At 50.0% G+C, this 16162-nt stretch overlaps 1 protein-coding gene across 1 annotated transcript; it reads right to left on the bottom strand.

Annotated features, from left to right (window-relative positions):
- Nucleotides 1–3673: 3673 nt before the first annotated feature.
- On the bottom strand, nucleotides 3674–15718 carry TRIM63 (tripartite motif containing 63). Its single transcript, XM_077775705.1, has 9 exons — nucleotides 15430–15718; nucleotides 14429–14601; nucleotides 11487–11655; nucleotides 10620–10715; nucleotides 9220–9453; nucleotides 8455–8477; nucleotides 7992–8116; nucleotides 5268–5339; nucleotides 3674–3723 (listed from the first exon to the last, which is right to left on the bottom strand). Exons 1-9 carry the CDS (start codon nucleotides 15586–15588, stop codon nucleotides 3713–3715), a joined length of 1062 nt encoding a protein of 353 aa, XP_077631831.1. The 5' UTR covers nucleotides 15589–15718; the 3' UTR covers nucleotides 3674–3712.
- Nucleotides 15719–16162: the final 444 nt, after the last annotated feature.

Below are 16162 nucleotides of genomic sequence, written 5' to 3'. Positions count from 1 at the left end.
AATTGGATAACTCACCTAGCACTTTGACCAATTCTGTGTGGCTGGGATGACAAAAATCGCTCCTTAAAAGCCAGAGCGTACCCCCACCACATGGGGTTAACTGTGGACTTATGGAGATAATAGATGGTCCCACTTACCTTATGATTGGATTGGACCGTGCACTTGGGGAAGCCCATATTCCCAGACAAGCATTCCCACTTGCCAGTCATTCCTCGTAATTAGGATATTGTTAAGGCTAGACCTCAAAGAGGTCTTCTTGATAGTTTTATCCCATAGCCATATTTGTCCCAGGAACTACCTCTGTTGATATAAAATTGCAAATAGAGCCTTTGCTAAGCATACAATGGCCATCTTTAACCAAACTCAACCCATAGTTACCCACAGATTCAAAAGTTAGCCCTCCAAAACCGAATGGCCCTTGATATCCTGACTGCAGCTCAAGGAGGAACTGAGGAACCTATGCTTTATTAAAACACAGTGTTATGTGTATACTCCTAGTAACTGCAAAAGTGTGACAGGGTGACTAACTGACATAAATACTCATATTGGTGCTTTAAACGATCTCTCTCTCTCTCTCTCCTTTAATGATTGGTTAACCTTCTGGACTGAAGGAAGATTTTTGTCAATTATCAAAGGGCTCTTAGTTGGGCTTCTTTTTCTTTTTGTTATTCTAATGACACAGCAGGTTATAACCCTAGGGCAAACTGTCCCCACCATTAATGACCATCAAAACCATGACAATCCAAAACCTGATTCCTCTTTCTCAAGTAACATACATCTAAAACTTACATCCAGGGATTGAGTGTATCATAAGACTCTTTGCAGGAAAAAAAAGCCACTTGAACCTGTCTGGACTGGCCCCTATCAAATCCTCCTGAACATTCCAACAGTGGAAAAACCTAATGGCTTCTCCCTGCGGATCCATCTTTCCAGAATCAAGACTGCTCAGGCCCCAGATGAGGAGCCACAGCTGTGAGCTGGTTGGAGATCTACACCCGTTCTTCAAACCAGACTTGGGTGATAACACACTCAGAGGCTGAGAAGCCCATGAATCCGTCCCATTGCCTCATTCAATCTCTCTCATTCAATCATTCTATGATATTGTCTTAGAAAAACTCCCTAAATACTTTCCTCCCAAAACTCTCACATGATTTTTCCTTCCCAACTCCAAGACTTTGTTCTCAACGTTTTCTTTCAGGGTGACCTTTCCAAATTTACTTGATCAGAAATCATAACTTACCTGGAGCTTCCCCCCATCCCCCAACCTTGATGTCCTGCTCTCATAAAACAATCCTCAACCTTTTTTGGGCTAAGCTTTGTTTTTCTCATCATAACCTTCTTTTGGTTTCCACCTTCCGGGCCCCTGCAACCAAGGGATGGTTTTCCTAGAAAGAAACCTGTTCGTGGCTATCCTAACTCCTTCCCTTCTTAGGACCCCTGGCCTCAATACTCCTACTTATAATTATTGATCCCCCTCTCTTTAATCTCTTTATTAAATTTGTCTCTTCTAGAATCCAACAATTCCATATACAAATAATGGCTCAGAGCACCTAGGTGGTTTAGTTGGTTGAACGTCCGTCTGACTCTTGATTTCAGCTCAAGTCATGATACCAAGGTTGTGGGATGAAACTCTGTGCTGACTGTGGGGTCTGCTTGGGATTTTGTCTCTTCCCTCTGTTCCTCTCCCACTTGCTCTCTCTCAAGTAAAAATTTTAAAATAATAATATAATAAAACACTTTTTGTAAAGTGAGCTCCCCAGGACACTAGTTCTAGAGGATGTCACATGAATGAATAAGTTGGAAAATGCTGTGTTAAATATTTAATTTACGGGGTCCCTGGGTGGCTCAGTCAGTTAAGTGTCAGACTTCGGCTCTGGTCATGATCTCACAGTTCGTGAGTTTGAGCCCCACATCAGGCTCTGTGCTGACAGCTCAGAGCCTGGAGCCTGCTTCGGATTCTGTGTCTCCCTTTCTCTCTGCCCTTCCCCTTGCTCACGCTGTCTCTCTCTCTCTCAAAAATAAATAAACATTTTAAAAGATTAAAAAAATATTTAATTTGTCAAAAAAAAGGAAGAGACAGTATTTCAAACACCATGAATTAGATGAACCAATCATTGTCTAGAGTTAAATAGTTTCCTTTATGGCAAGATTGCTCCTTGTCTTTATATTGCTGCTGTGTTCTGAGTGTTGGGGGAGGGGGAGGGGCTACTTTGGCCTTGGTCATTGCCTCATCCCCTAGCACTGGTGGCTGTCTTGATTTCCCTGGAGGAAGTCTGGTGGGGCCCAGCAGAGCCACTTGTGCCCACAGTACCCATGTCCACCCTGACTGGACTAGGGCTCTGCTCACCCCACCACCTGCAGGCCCAGGTGCATCCGGCCTCCCCTGCAGCTGCCCCAAGGGGTCAGGTGGTGCAGCCTGGAAGTACAAGGGCCTTAACACTCTGACAGGCAAACTTCGATTCTGAGACAAGAGATGAAATTCCCTCATTCTTCGCTCTGATGAACTGTGTTGAGTCGTATTGGGTTCTTTATGACCTGCTAGAAACATCTCACATGACTGAGCAAGGCGGGGATGCGGGTGGGGGTCTCTTGGTGAAGCTGTGACCATCTTAGCAATGGGACACTTCATAGTTGCTTCTCTCTTTTCCTGCGTAGCTTCCACTTCCCCTCATTCTGGCTGCCCTGGGATTGCTTCTAGACGAAAGCATTTTTTTCTTTGTATGTTTATTTATTTTTGAGAGAGAGAGAGAGAGGGAGAGGGGCAGAGAGGGGGAGAGAGAGAACCCTAAGCAGACTCGGTGCTGTCAGCACAGAGCCCGATGGGGGGCTCGAACTCACAAACTGTGAGATCATGACCTGAGCTGAAATTAAGAGTCAGATGCTCAACCGAATGCGCCACCCAGGTGCCCCGAGACTAAAGCATTTAAGCTTTGCTTCAGTCTCTGGAGAACCAGGGAACAAGGCTTTGAACCTGTTTCTTGGAGCAGATTTTCCACAAAGCTCCCATTGGGAAATGCTAATTTAGAGAATTCCTTCTTCAGTGGGATAGAAATCCTGCCTGGCCCATACTGTCTGCCTCTGGCTGCACATTTCCCATCCATTCTTTTGTTCATCCTCTCCGCACTCTCCTCTCTGGGACAATGTGCTGAATGAAACCCCAGCTCTTATGGTAATAACAGAAAGAGAGTGCTGTGCATTTATTGAAACAACATATAACACAAACTCAAGTCGCCATCCCCTATGTCAGGGACAGCCATTGACATCTGTACAAGTACAGTATCCCTTTCTAGGCCAGTGAGTGCTACCCAGCCCTCCCTCTGGGGAAAGGAAGAGGGAGCTTTAGCCTGGCTTCCCTCCCCTCTTCCTAACAACGGCCAGTCACACAATGACCAGGCCTTATCATACAAAAGTTCCTTTACAAAAAGCACCAATTGGCATACATATACAAGTATATACAAAAAATCACATTTAAAAAATGTACAAAATATTCCATTTTGCACCAACGTAGAAAAGTGTCCTGTGTGGTTGTTTCAAGCACGTTTCCGATTCNCTGCCACTCCCTGCTCTCTGAACAGAGAGAAGACACACCTTACCATTGCCCCTCCAGGGGCCCCGACCCCTCCCACCCTGGGCCTGTCACCGAGGCAGCTGGGCCCATCCCCACCCTCCCCAGTGTCTCTGCATCTAGAAGGTCGATCCCTCCTCCAGCTCCTTACTGGTGTCCTGAAAGAAAAAGACCAAGAAACACAAGGTGAGATGGGGCACAGGGTAAGCAGGGCTTACCAAGCGACAGCGACAAAATGATGAGACTCCAATTCCTGCCTGGCCTCTTCTTTCTAAACCCCAATAGAATTTAGGTGTCAAAACACCATGGAGAGCACATTGCGTACAAAACTCCAGTAGTCTGTCTTTTTCAACTGGATTGGAATTGAGATCCAATAGTAACTTGGGCTGAGAAATAATTTTAGCAAACATGTGCTAATTAGCGAACATGTCCTTTCTAGGTGCCAGACACGGCATTAAATGATTATCTAATTTACTCTCCTTTTGAGGCCAGTAGTATTATGTCCCACCTACAGAGGAGTAGCCCAAGACTCAGAAACGCTGTGAACAGCTCAAGATTATACTGCTAGTATGGGGCACCTGGGTGTCTCAGTCAGTTAAGCATCCGACTTTGGCTCAGGTCATGATCTCAGGGTTCGGGAGTTTAAGCCCCGCGTCAGGCTCTGTGCTGACAGCTCAGAGCCTGGAGCCTGCTTGGGATTCTGTGTCTCCCTCTCTCTGTCTGTCCTTCCCCCACTTGTGCTCTGTCTCTCTCTCTCTCTCTCAAAAATAAATAAACATTAAAAAAAAAAAAAAGATTATACCACTAGTCTGTGGCAAAGCTACAATTCAGAGCCCAGTTATTTACAACCACACTCTGAGGCTCCGAGAATTTTCTAAATCACATGGGTGATCTGGTGCCTACAGGGGCCAGCAAAGGACAGGAAGGAATAAAGCAGGCAGGCTGACAGTGATGGGCTGAGCAAACTGGCAGGCGCATGTCCCCATCCAAAGGGACATGCCCAGAGCCAGCTTTCTGGGATTTGGGAGAAGGGCAAGGTGGAAAACCAGATTCTCAGTTGAAATCTCCTTTTAAAAAACAAAGAACAAACAAAAAAATCCCCCCCTCTCAAATCTCCTAATTTTTAAAATGTTGGCAACTATTAAAAAAAATTTAGAGGCACCTGGGTGGGTCAGTCAGTTAAGCTCCTGATTTCTGCTCAGGTCATGATCTTGCAGTTCCCAAGTTCGAGCCCCATGTCCTGCTCTGTGCTGACAGCTCAGAGCCTAGAGCCTGCTTCGGATTCTACGTCTCCCTCACTCTCTGCCCCTCTCCTGCTCACATTCAGTCTCTCTCTCTCTCTCTTTCTCTCTCTCAGAAATAAACATTAAAATAAATTGTTTTTAATTTAAACATTGTGCTAGTCAAGCAAAACAACTCAGTGCCCCTCCTTGTCTTTGATGTCTGTTACACTCTACTGCTCTCCACTCAGGAAGGTCATTTAGATATAAAATGACCTTTTTTAAATTATGATTAGATTAGGGGTTTTTTTTCCCCTCTAAGGTTAGAGGGAATAGGACTTTGCCTTCAAAAATGTGTCAAACACTTATTGGGACCATCACTATATACTGGCATCGTCCCCAGAGCACTTTGCACACAGTCAAAATTTCATGTAGTTGAATGAATGAATGAATGAATGAATGAAGGTAAATGGATTTCTTACCCTCTTCCTTTCCCTCTGTGGACTCTCCCTCTTCCTGATCTTCTTCTTCAATGAACTCTTCCTCTTCCTCATCTGCATGTGACAAAGAATAATTGTATTAGGACGGACAAGTTCCTCAGAGAAGCTGCTCCAAGGGGCACCAGGCTGGAGACGGCACTTCTCCAAACCCCTTCCCACACCCAGTTGGGGCCACAAGGCCATACAGTGACATTGGTGGCCCCGGAGGTGACGAGCTTGCCGAGCCTAAGCTGCAGAGAGCCCTGCTTCCTCCTTCCCCCGGCCTCCTCCTTGTTTCCCACCCCCCTCCAAGGGAAAGGGGTTCAAGACACTCCTTTGCTCCACTAGCAACAGCAGCTCCCATCGCTTGACCTGCCAGTGACCGGAGGGGACTCTGGGAAGCACACTTTGTGCTTTCTCATTAGGCACCTTTCTCATTAGACAGGTACATATCACCTGAGGAGAATGGACAAAAAACTCTAATTCTCAGGGATCAGAGTCCTTGTCTTGAAGGAATTTGCTCAACCTTTGAAATCTGCTTGCCTAGCACTCCGTGTCCGCGTTTCCTCATTCCACAGCCTATGGAGGGGTGGCCGTGTTGGTGGGGGACACTCCTGGGGCCATCTGCTCCACAGCTCTCTGACGCTGAGCCCCAGACAGGCGGCAACTGAGCCGCAAAACCTGTGTCCTCACCTTCCATCCTGGGCTGTTGGCTCCAAGCTCCACTAACAGGGGACATTTCTGTTCTCCACCCCCCTCTCCCAAGCCACCTCCTTAAAGCTTTGGGGCCCTGAGGGGGTCACCGCAGAGCCAGAGCATTTGTCCAGAGTATGTAGGGAGAGGTTTGAAAGAGTTTGTGCCTCCAAAGTGTCAGCCCAATTCCTGGCTGCGTAGCTGGGGCCTGTGCATAACCCATGTGTTTCTGTTGTTTTTGCTGTTTCATTATTGTCACAATTAACTACTCTTGGCAGCATTTGCTGGGCACTTACTATGTGCCTAGTGTCATGTCAAGCCTCTTAGATGCATTGTCTCAGAGAATCCTCACCAGGGTCTTGGGAGCCAGACGGCCCTTGGTGGAATCCGTGGGGCTACTTCCTTCCTGTGTGGCCTCCAGCAAATCACTGACCCTCTCTTGGCCTTATTTCCTTAACTACGAAATGGAGATGACAACAGAACCTACCTCATGAAGTTAAGTGACAGAATTTATGTCACAGGCTTAGTGCCTGGGACATAGAAAGTGCTCGATAAATGGTAGCTGTTGGTGGTACCCTGCCCCATTTATACCCTCAGTATGAAAGAACTGAGAATCCGGGCGATCATGGAAGGCAGTGAAGGCCCCACAGGGTCATGCTGTTCGCACAGTGCGATCCACTCATGACTATCTTAGCTTAGGGAGGGTAACAGAGGAGCAGATGACCCATGGTCATGGACATACCCAAGTCCCTTGGCATCTCAATTTCGGGATGCATTCTGTCCTTACCCATGAACGTGATATTTTGGGGTTCTGAACACAGATTCAACACCAGATTCTAGAAGCTTGTGGGAGAAGTGCCAGCTCTGTCTTTCTCAGTTGGTCAGTGGAGCATCACCTCTCAAATCAATACAACATTCAGCAAAATTGGATCCACTGTCTTTCTCTGTTGCTAAATAGCTACGTTGCAACTGTGTGACCTTGAGCAAATTATTAAATCTTTGCTCTTTATCTGGTTTCTTCATTTTCCCTTATTATTATTATGGTTATACTGTTATGATTATTATAGATCCTCTATGATAGAGTAATTCCAAACAGAAATGAGGATACAATACAGGTAAATTAAGGTGTGTAAGTATCAGAGATGTAGCATTAAGAAGCTGAAGCTAAGACCAGCTTTAGGCAATCACTGGGACATGTCTAGTGACAAACTGCTCCTTATTAATATCTTATTTGTGGCAACAGCACCATGCTATGGTCATTATTAGTAGGTCCATGGCTTTTTTGCTTCTTGTCTTGTTTTTTTTTTTTAAAGTGGGCTCCATGCCCAACCTGGGACTTAAAGTCACAACCCTGAGGTCAAGAGTCCCATGCTCCTCCGATTGAGCCACCCAGGCACCCCTCAGGGGCCCGTGTTTAACTTAATTTTGAAGTTAGAAAATGCAGCTCAGGGGTGCCTGGCTGGCTCAGTCAGTGGAGCGTGCAACTCTTGATCTTGGGGTCATGAGTTTGAGTCCCACGTTGGGTATAGAGATTACTTAAAATAATAAAAATGTAAAAGAAAGAAAGAAAGAAAGAAAGAAAGAAAGAAAGAAAGAAAGAAAGAAAGAAAGAAAGAAAGAAAGAAAGAAAGAAAGAAAGGAGGGAGGGAGGGAGGGAGGGAAGGAAGGAAGGGAGGGAGGGAAGGAAGGAAGGAAAGAAAAGAAAGAAAATGAAGCTCAGAGAGGAGGAGGGGCTCACCAAAGGTCACACAGATAACAAGTGGTGGAACCAGGATTTGAACTCAGTCTGCCCGATTGCACTTGCCATGATCTTTCCACTGCTCCATTGCTTCCCAGCAGTGGATCCATACATAATTTATTGAGCACCTATTATGTACCAGGCACTGTACTCAGCTCTGGGCTCATCCAGAAGTTGGCCATAGGTGTTTGACAGTTTGCTAGTGTATCAACCTGTACACTGGGCTCGGTGGAAGGGAGGCAGACGTCCAGGGGTTGAGCGGGGAAGTAGGTGCATGGCATAGTCACCCCTTTTACCTGTTCCAAAGTCGATGGCCCTCAGGGTATCTGCTATGTGCTCTAAGTCCACAGTAAAGTAGTCCATGTTTTCAAAGCCTTGTTCTGTCTTCCCCAGTTGGCAACCCTTGGAAGCTTCCACAATGCTGTGGGGGAGGAAGAGAGAAATGGAGGGTGGGGGTAAGATTTCTGGGCCTCAGTGAAAGAAGGGGGTGTCTCAGCTCCAACCCACACCAGTGCACATACTTGTGCCCACACCCAGGCCTTGCACCTAAAGGCTCCCCCCGGAGGGTAGAGTATTTCCTCTCCAGTCACAAGCAGAATGGATGGCCCAAGAAGACAGGGCATGCAAAGACCAGGAAAGCTGGCCCCGGGGTGAGACCCTCCCAGGAGACCTAATGCAAAGGGGGAGGCCCGCTGGACAGAAGTCAGAGGCCCTGCTAGGAGCTGGGGTCTTAGATCATAGCGCTAGAAAGCCACTGACCTTTTGATGAGTTGCTTAGCACTCTGTGGGGGGAAAGAGAGAGAGCAAAGGTTAGAATTGCAGGAGACGTAGCCCCAAGAAATCAGCAAAGCCAGTCACTGTACCACAGATGGGCACTTGGTGCCAGTCGCTGGCCCAGTCGTGACCTGCTCCCTGCCCTGACTTAAACAGAGCTTGTACCTTTTCCCTCTGTGCATGTTCTACATGGGGTTTGGTCATCACCCCAGGACCCAACCACCATTGTGGCAGGAAGCTTGGATTTTAGGGGTATCATTCTAAACACTCTTAAGCCCCCAAATCTTCAAGATGAGAATCATACCCTAGTCACCTTTTTATACCCAATATCTTGTTTTCTACAGAAAAATTGCCTGTATTTCTGAAGCACATACTGTGGACCGGCTTTGTGCCTTATAGCTGATCCTTTTGTGTCTCCCCCCAACAAGCTTTTCTAGGGCAGGGCTGTGTCTCATTCATCTCTGTGGCCTACAGTCGGTGCTCAATAAATGGTCTCCACATGAACAGCGTGTTTTGTAGCTTACAAAACCATTTCACAAATATCCTCTTATTAGATCCTCATAAAATCAGTTAAGAGAAAGGAAGGTAGGAATTGTTGCATGCCCATTTTACAGATGAGGACACTGAGGCTTAGCGCTTTCAATGGTTTGCCCAGGGGCACATGGATGACCAGTGATGGAGCATGACTTACACCCGGGACAGAGCTGGTGAGTTGGCGTGACTCGCCCACACCCTCCTAGTCCTGCTCACCAAGAGAAAGATGGCCCCACCAGGCTCGTCCAGGGACTGGATGGCCGTCTCCACGAGCTTAGTGGACTTGTCCAGCTGCTCCCGGTACTGCTGGATGAGGGCCTCAATGAAGCCAAGCTTCTCCTCCTGCTCCCGCGTGATCCGCTGCAGCAACTCACTCTTCTTCTCGTCCAAAATGGCATACAGAAGGTCAAACTTCTGGCTCAGCTCTTCCTTCACCTGGTGACTGTTCTCCTGTGGACAGACACCTCAGAGTCACATCCTGTGGGGTCCTCCCCACTGTCCCCAGCACTTCCCTCCTGGGTTGGGTGTGCTAAGAATAACAGGTCTGAAGCCGGAAGACAGAACACAAGATAAAGGCCGAGCAAGAAGAAGGCACTTGCCGAGGTGTCACAGCTAGTGACGTTTGGAGGCTGGTGTCATGGAGAAAGCTAGCCCCTTCCTCAAAAATAGACTCCAGGGTCAGATGTGATGATGGATTCTGGGCTTCCTGTGTGCTCCCAACTCACTCTCTTCCCATCCCCCTCCCCATTTTACGACCAACACTGGATTCAGGAAGCTCTGCATCAGCAGGAGCAGAGAAGCAGGTCCTCCTCATTGAGGCTCCCTGCTCTCCAACGCAGATGCTATATCTTAGTTTCCTTACCTGTAAAATGGTATAACCATAGTATCTCATCAGACTGGGGGGTTCTAGTATCCTCTATCAGACTGGGAGCACCTCATGAGTAGTAACGATGTCTCCCCCCTTCCTTCGAGCTCATCCTTCCCACAACTCTTCCTCCGCTAGGAGTTTGATTGTCCATTCCCCCCTTCTCATCTCCAGGCCCCACCTTGGGTGCAGATGGAAAATCGTGGGTGCTTTTACAGAGACAGAAAAGTTTCCTTCTGCCTCTACAGTGTTGCTACTCACGGTGTTGTGGTCCATGGACCAGCAACTGGGGCACACCCCAGGAGTTTGTTAGAAAGAAATACAGAATCTCACGCCTCCTACCAGACCTACTGAATCAGAACTTGAATTTTAACAGGATGCCAGGGTGACCTGAATGCACTTGTAAGCCTGAGAAGCTTCAGTCTACAGCACACCCACGGCAAGGCTCTGAAAACTACAAGTGCTGAGTGAATACTGAGAATTATTGTTGGGCTGTTCCTTGAAGTCCAGAACCAGGTCTGTCTTGTTCACCATCCCATCCCCCGGTGCCTTTGGCAGGGCCTGACACACAGCTGTGTTCCAGAAGCATTTGGTAAACAAGTAGAGGAATGGATCAGTGGGTCCTCCTCCACCATCCCCGCCTCCGGGCCCCAACCACTAGCGACAATCCACAGGTGAGACTTCAACCCAGATGCCAGGCTGCACCGGGAGGCTTTGGACTCCCAGAGTCTGAAGCTCTTCTTCCCCTCACCTTGGTCACTCGACAGGAGTCCTCCAGCTGCGTGATGATGGTCTGCACTCGGTCGTTCCCAGCCACCAGCATGGAGATACAGTTACTCAGCTCAGTCTAGATGGGAGGAAGGGGTGGGAGATCAGGAGAGAAGAGACAGAAATAGTCTCAGGGCCTGTCCTCTTGAGAGTAGCACCCTCACTCCCCTCTCTGCTAGAAAGAGCCTCTTGCTGAGATGCAGCTCAGGGCCAGAGCAGATAACATCGGAGAGATACCACATCCCTTATTTTACAGATGAGGCCCAGAAAGGGGAAACGAGTAAAAAACACAGCAAAACACTGGCAGAGGAAAGGCTTGTTTCTAGGAAAGAAGGAATGCAGGAAAGAAATAGAGTTGGAGAGTTCTAGAAGAGAGAGATCAAGAGAAGAGTGAGGGGACAGGGAAGAAGCATCCAGAAAGAGGGGACACAGTTTCATGCATGGATGGGATGATAGGGCTCCCGCAGGTCTGGGGGTCAAGGGAGAGGGCTCTCCGCCACCCCCTGCTTCAGGAGAGGTAACCAGCACAGGAAGAGTTATCTGGGGCCCAAGGCACACTGGGATGTAAACGTCGTGGCCTGAGAGGACCCTGGTGGCCTGGCCCAGGGGTCCAGCCTCTCCCCTGTGGCCACACCCAGATGCTCTCAAGTGGCTCTAAGTATAACCCATGAGCTCAGCCACCTCTCCCAGGAAGGCAAGAGCTGCTGTCCCTGTGGCCTGGGAAGTCCCTCCAGAGGGACTATTCCTGAAAGGCCGGCTCAGCAGATCTACAGGGATCACATCCACATCCCGAATCCTCTGGCCATGCCTGGCAGGCCCGGGCTGGAGGAGAAGCGGCACCGGCCAGTACCTTTTGTCCCTGGAAGACGCTCTGCAGCGGGGCCACCTCACAGGCCTTGTGTGCCCCAAACACCTTGCACATGGAGCACGTGGGCATCTCGCACGTGAGACAGTAGATGTTGATTTTCTCATCTTCGTGCTCCTTGCACATGGGGTGGTTGCCCTTCTGTAGGGGCCGGCTGCAGGGGAGAAGAGTCACGAGTCACACAAGTCACAGGGCAGGGGTTCCCAGTCCCTGTCTCCTCCCCAGCTCCAGGTGGCCACCCCAGATCTATGGGCTGAGCTCTCCGTGATTGGCTGCCCCAATCCTTTTCATGTTCTGGGGACTCAGAACCAGGAAAGCCAGTGACACCAAGGCCACCCTCATATCCTTGGCCCCCCACCTCTGGTGAAGGAGGACCCTTCCCGTGCAGGACATAGGAAAGGTGGTAGAGTCCCAGAGTCAGAACTGGGGACATTTTTGAGAAGAGGAAACTGAGCCCCAGAAAGGTGAATTGACTTGCCCAAGGTCACCCATCAAGTCAGGGCAGGAGAGGCAAGAGCGCATCAATCTAATTATAGTCCCCGTAGCTCTTGGTTACTACAGGCCTGACTCTGAGCAAAGCAGTTTATACTCATGGCCTCACTGAATTCTATATTTAATCCACCAGACTGTAACCTCCATCACCGCAGGGGAATCTGCCTATTCTCTTCACCCCTGAATTTACAGGGTACCATGTGTGGCTTGGAGGAGGTGGGGAGAATCTGTCAGTAAATATGCCGTGAGGGTGTCATCAGGCTCAGAGAAGGAAGAAGTATATGTGCCCTAAACCACACAACCAGAAAGAGGGCAGCCCAGGGATGACTAACAGCTCGGCCTCAGCCTTGATTTACAATCCAGAAAGTCTTTCCAGCGTCCAGTTTTCTACTTCCCAAACACACATTCTTTCTCCCTTGGTCGTTTTCTTTACTTAGGGACCTGACGTCTTATATGTGCTTTTCTTGGGGTATCGGTTACTTCCTACCCGAGGTTCAGATTTTTGGATCCAGCTCCTACTTCCCCAGCTGGACGATACACTCATTTACACCCAACACCATGTCTATACCACCTCTGGTTTCCCAGCTCCTAACACAGCGAGCATCTCATAAATGTCAAATGGTGACTGCCCCCCATCCCTGCCAGTGCCTCACCCCTGACCAGCTTTGCAGAACTGATCACACCCCCAGACATTATTGTCTCCTCTGGTTCTTAAATAAGCCCCTCTCCAGACTTGTCTTNAGGGGTCTCTCTCCACCCCTCCCCTCCCCGCCCAGGGAATTGAGCTCTGGAATGGCAGTAGCTGCAGAGGCGTAAGATCCTGAGGGTCGGGTGCCCGTGCCCACTGCCATCCCAGATGCCCATTCTTCCAAACACAGCAGCTGGGTTCAAATCCAGACTGTTCTGCCACTCACTCATTTTATGACCTTGGGCAAGTGACTTCACCTCTCTGAGGCTTGGTTTTATCCCAGAGCTACTGGGGTCATGGCAGTTAGCTGCAATGAATGTGGGGAGCCTGGCACAGAGCAGACCCCCCAAAAAGGGCAGCTATCATTGCCATTCAACTATGCGGAAAGGCCTTGAAGTGTTCAAATATAACACGCTCCTCATACGCCCACACTGGGGGGCGGGGAGGCTACTATCTAGCTGCAATATTGGTTTCATTACTGTGATAATGAGCAGCAATGTATCTGCACTTTTGTGGTGCTGAAGTCCAGCAACATGAGTGGCAAGAGCACTCAGGACTGTTCACCACGGAGTCAATTACACAGGCTCTCTCTCAGCTTCACCACTTGCTGGGGAGCCTTAGACCAACCTCCGACTCTCTGAGCCTCCGTTTCCTCATTGGAAAATGCGGCTCAGAATGCCATACCGATTACTGTGAGAATTGAACAGGGACCATGAATGGAAAATGCTTAGTGCAGTGCCTGCACATAGGAGGTGCCCAATACGTATTTGATATTTTTAACATTACCCATCAAAGCCCTATTTGACAGTCACGGTAACAAACCTCACTGTCCCCTTCCACAGACAGGGGATATGAAGACCCAAAGACTCACCGGAGATCCCACAGTACATCAGTAACAGAGTCAGACTAGCAGATGGTTCCCCTGAGCAGGACTTTTCTCACTAAGATTGTTCTGTCTCCTCTCCTTGGGCAGGACACTGCCCGCAGGCAGGTCTGAGTGACAGTTTCTGACCAAAGGATGGATGTGAGGACAACGGCCTGGGAGTCTTGTCAGGTGCCTGGATTTATAAAGATCTCCCTGGTGGCCATCTCCATCTCTCTCTCTCTCTCTCTCTCTCTCTCTCTCTCTCTCTCTCTGCCTGAGACAGAGCTGCAGGGCGCATTACAAACAGGGAGACTTGGGACCAGATCTGCAGGGTCCGTACCCAGTCATTCTACTTCTCAACTGAGAAACCTTAGGTAACTGACTTTACCTCTTTGAGCCTCAGCTTCCTCATCCGTGAAATGGGGATGATAAAAGTCATGCCTGATCCACAGGATTGTTGTGGAGCAGCAGGAGGAAGCATCCCCAGGGCCTGGGATGATAGCTGTGGCCTTCACTATGGAGAAACTGGCGGTGTTCTCTCTGGGCCCTTTTCTCTGCCTGTCACAGCCACTAGCCAGCCCCGGGGCCTTCCTCTCCCTCTCACATCTCGCCCTTCCCCTGGTTCCTGTCTCGGTCTCTCCCAGGAGGGTAGCCTGAGGCCGGGGCCCCTTCCCATTCACTGAGTGACACCGAGAGCCAGTGCTGGGGATAGGAATGAGCCTCTGTTCTGCCTGAGGAAGAGGGACACGGCTCTCTGGACTGGCCAGTGCAGCTCTTCCAGCCAGGGCACTGGATCGTGGGCAGATGGGAAGGAGCCTGGGAGAGCCGGGCGCAGTCCAGCTGGGGAGGAAGGATGGGCCTCCAGCAGCAAAGCAGACTGACCTGGAACATTCCTGCTTGTAGATATCAATGATGTTTTCCACCAGCAGATTCCTCTGCAGGCCGTACACGCCGTGTCGATCCATGATCACCTCGTGGCGGCAGGAGGGGCAGCGGAAACGGCCCCCAGACATGGACACAGAGCCAACCCGGTTGGTCCAGAAGGGATTTGCGGCCTGAGGGTGGCAAGGGCAGAGGTGAGGCCTGAGACAGTCTCCCATTGTCCTTCTTCCTGCTTCCCCCAACCAACGTGTCAAACCATTCGACCTGGAGCTCCCTGTCCTGACAGGAGAGCCAGCCCACTGACACGGGGAGCACCTGAGAAGCAGCAAAGCAGTCAGCGAGTTTGGGAGTCAGCAGACCTAGGTTCAAGTCACGGCTATCCTCTGAGTGACTTTGGGCAAGCAACCTTCTCTCACTCCAAGCCTCCCATTTACCCATTCATGTAGTGGGCAATATCTTTACAGCCAACTACTAGGCCTGTTACTTTAAAGATAAAATAGTAAGAGATCATTTGTCAAGTGCTGCTTCCCAGCCAGGACGCCCCTCCCATTCCTTTGTTAAGGAGATAGATCCCTTCCAGCCCCTTATTAGAGGGAACAGACTTGAAAGGGAAGATGCCTCTATTGCCCAGTGCCTCTTGGCCACCCCCCTCCTAAGCCCTGGGCCCCCGGCCACCGGGGAACTGGCTCCAGCCCCAGGGGTCTGGTTTCTCTCTCCTGCCTCTCCCACTTATCGCTTGAGGCATTTGACTCCTGATTGGAGAGTCAACTGCTGCAGGCAGGGTGGGGAGGGGAAACACGCGTCATGGAGAAGGAATGGGGCAGCCAGAGCTGCCTCTGAGCCCCTCTCCTCAGCCCAGAGGCCTCTGCAGGGGCTGCGGTCTAGACGGGAGAAAACCAGCCCTGGTTTAGAAGTCCTCGACTAAGAGAGAATGGTTTTCGCCACAGGAACACTGAGCGGCCACCTGGGGCCCCAGGACAGGGCCGTGGCCCAGCACTGACCTGGAAGATGTCGTTGGCACACTTCCGGCAGAGGTTGTGCTGGCAAGGCAAGATGACCACCGGCTTGGTAAACATCTCCAGGCAGATAGGACAGATCAGCTGCTTCTCCAGATTCTCCATGGGGTTCCCGACCTGGATCACGCTTGATTTATAATCCATGCTGTCAGGAGGTTTGAGGTTCACCTGGCTGCCTCCTTCACCTGCCTCACTCTGAGTCGACCTGGGGTCTTGCCTTGGTCACAGAATACCCAGCCAGAGCCTCTTGGCCTCCTTCTCCTGGCGCCCGAATTCTGTCTTGGTCTGAGGTCCCTCTGATATTTATAGCTGGGTCTCGGTCACATGAGCCCCAGGAGGGGACCAGCTGAACATTCCGATGCCAAGTGGCTGGCTGGGGCTTGAGTTTCCTCCAGGCCTGAAAGACCGGCCCTCTCAAATCACATGTAGGGATGAGAAATCACTGTTCTCCTGGGAGGAGGGTCGTAAACAAGAACAGCCTGTTCGTGGGCAGACGTGGGGGGAGGACTGGGTACCAGGGTTTCCTGCAGAAACTAGTCTTCCTCCCATACCAGCCTGGTAAGCCAGCCGTGGGCCCCAAGGAGCGGGCCCCTGGGGTTTGCAGGGTTAATAGCCAGTGATTCCTCACTGCCATAAACCCCCTCCTTTAGAGTACTGAGTTGCTCCCAAGTACTGAAGAAGAGGAGTCCGGGCAGCCCTTCTCCCTGAGCACAGCATG

The sequence above is a fragment of the Crocuta crocuta genome, unplaced genomic scaffold (genome assembly GCF_008692635.1).
Source record: "Crocuta crocuta isolate KB4526 unplaced genomic scaffold, BGI_CrCroc_1.0 scaffold127, whole genome shotgun sequence".
NCBI classification, from domain to species: domain Eukaryota; kingdom Metazoa; phylum Chordata; class Mammalia; order Carnivora; family Hyaenidae; genus Crocuta; species Crocuta crocuta.
The sequence above is the reverse complement of the archived record's forward strand: the minus strand, read 5'-3'. Positions and strand labels throughout refer to the sequence as shown.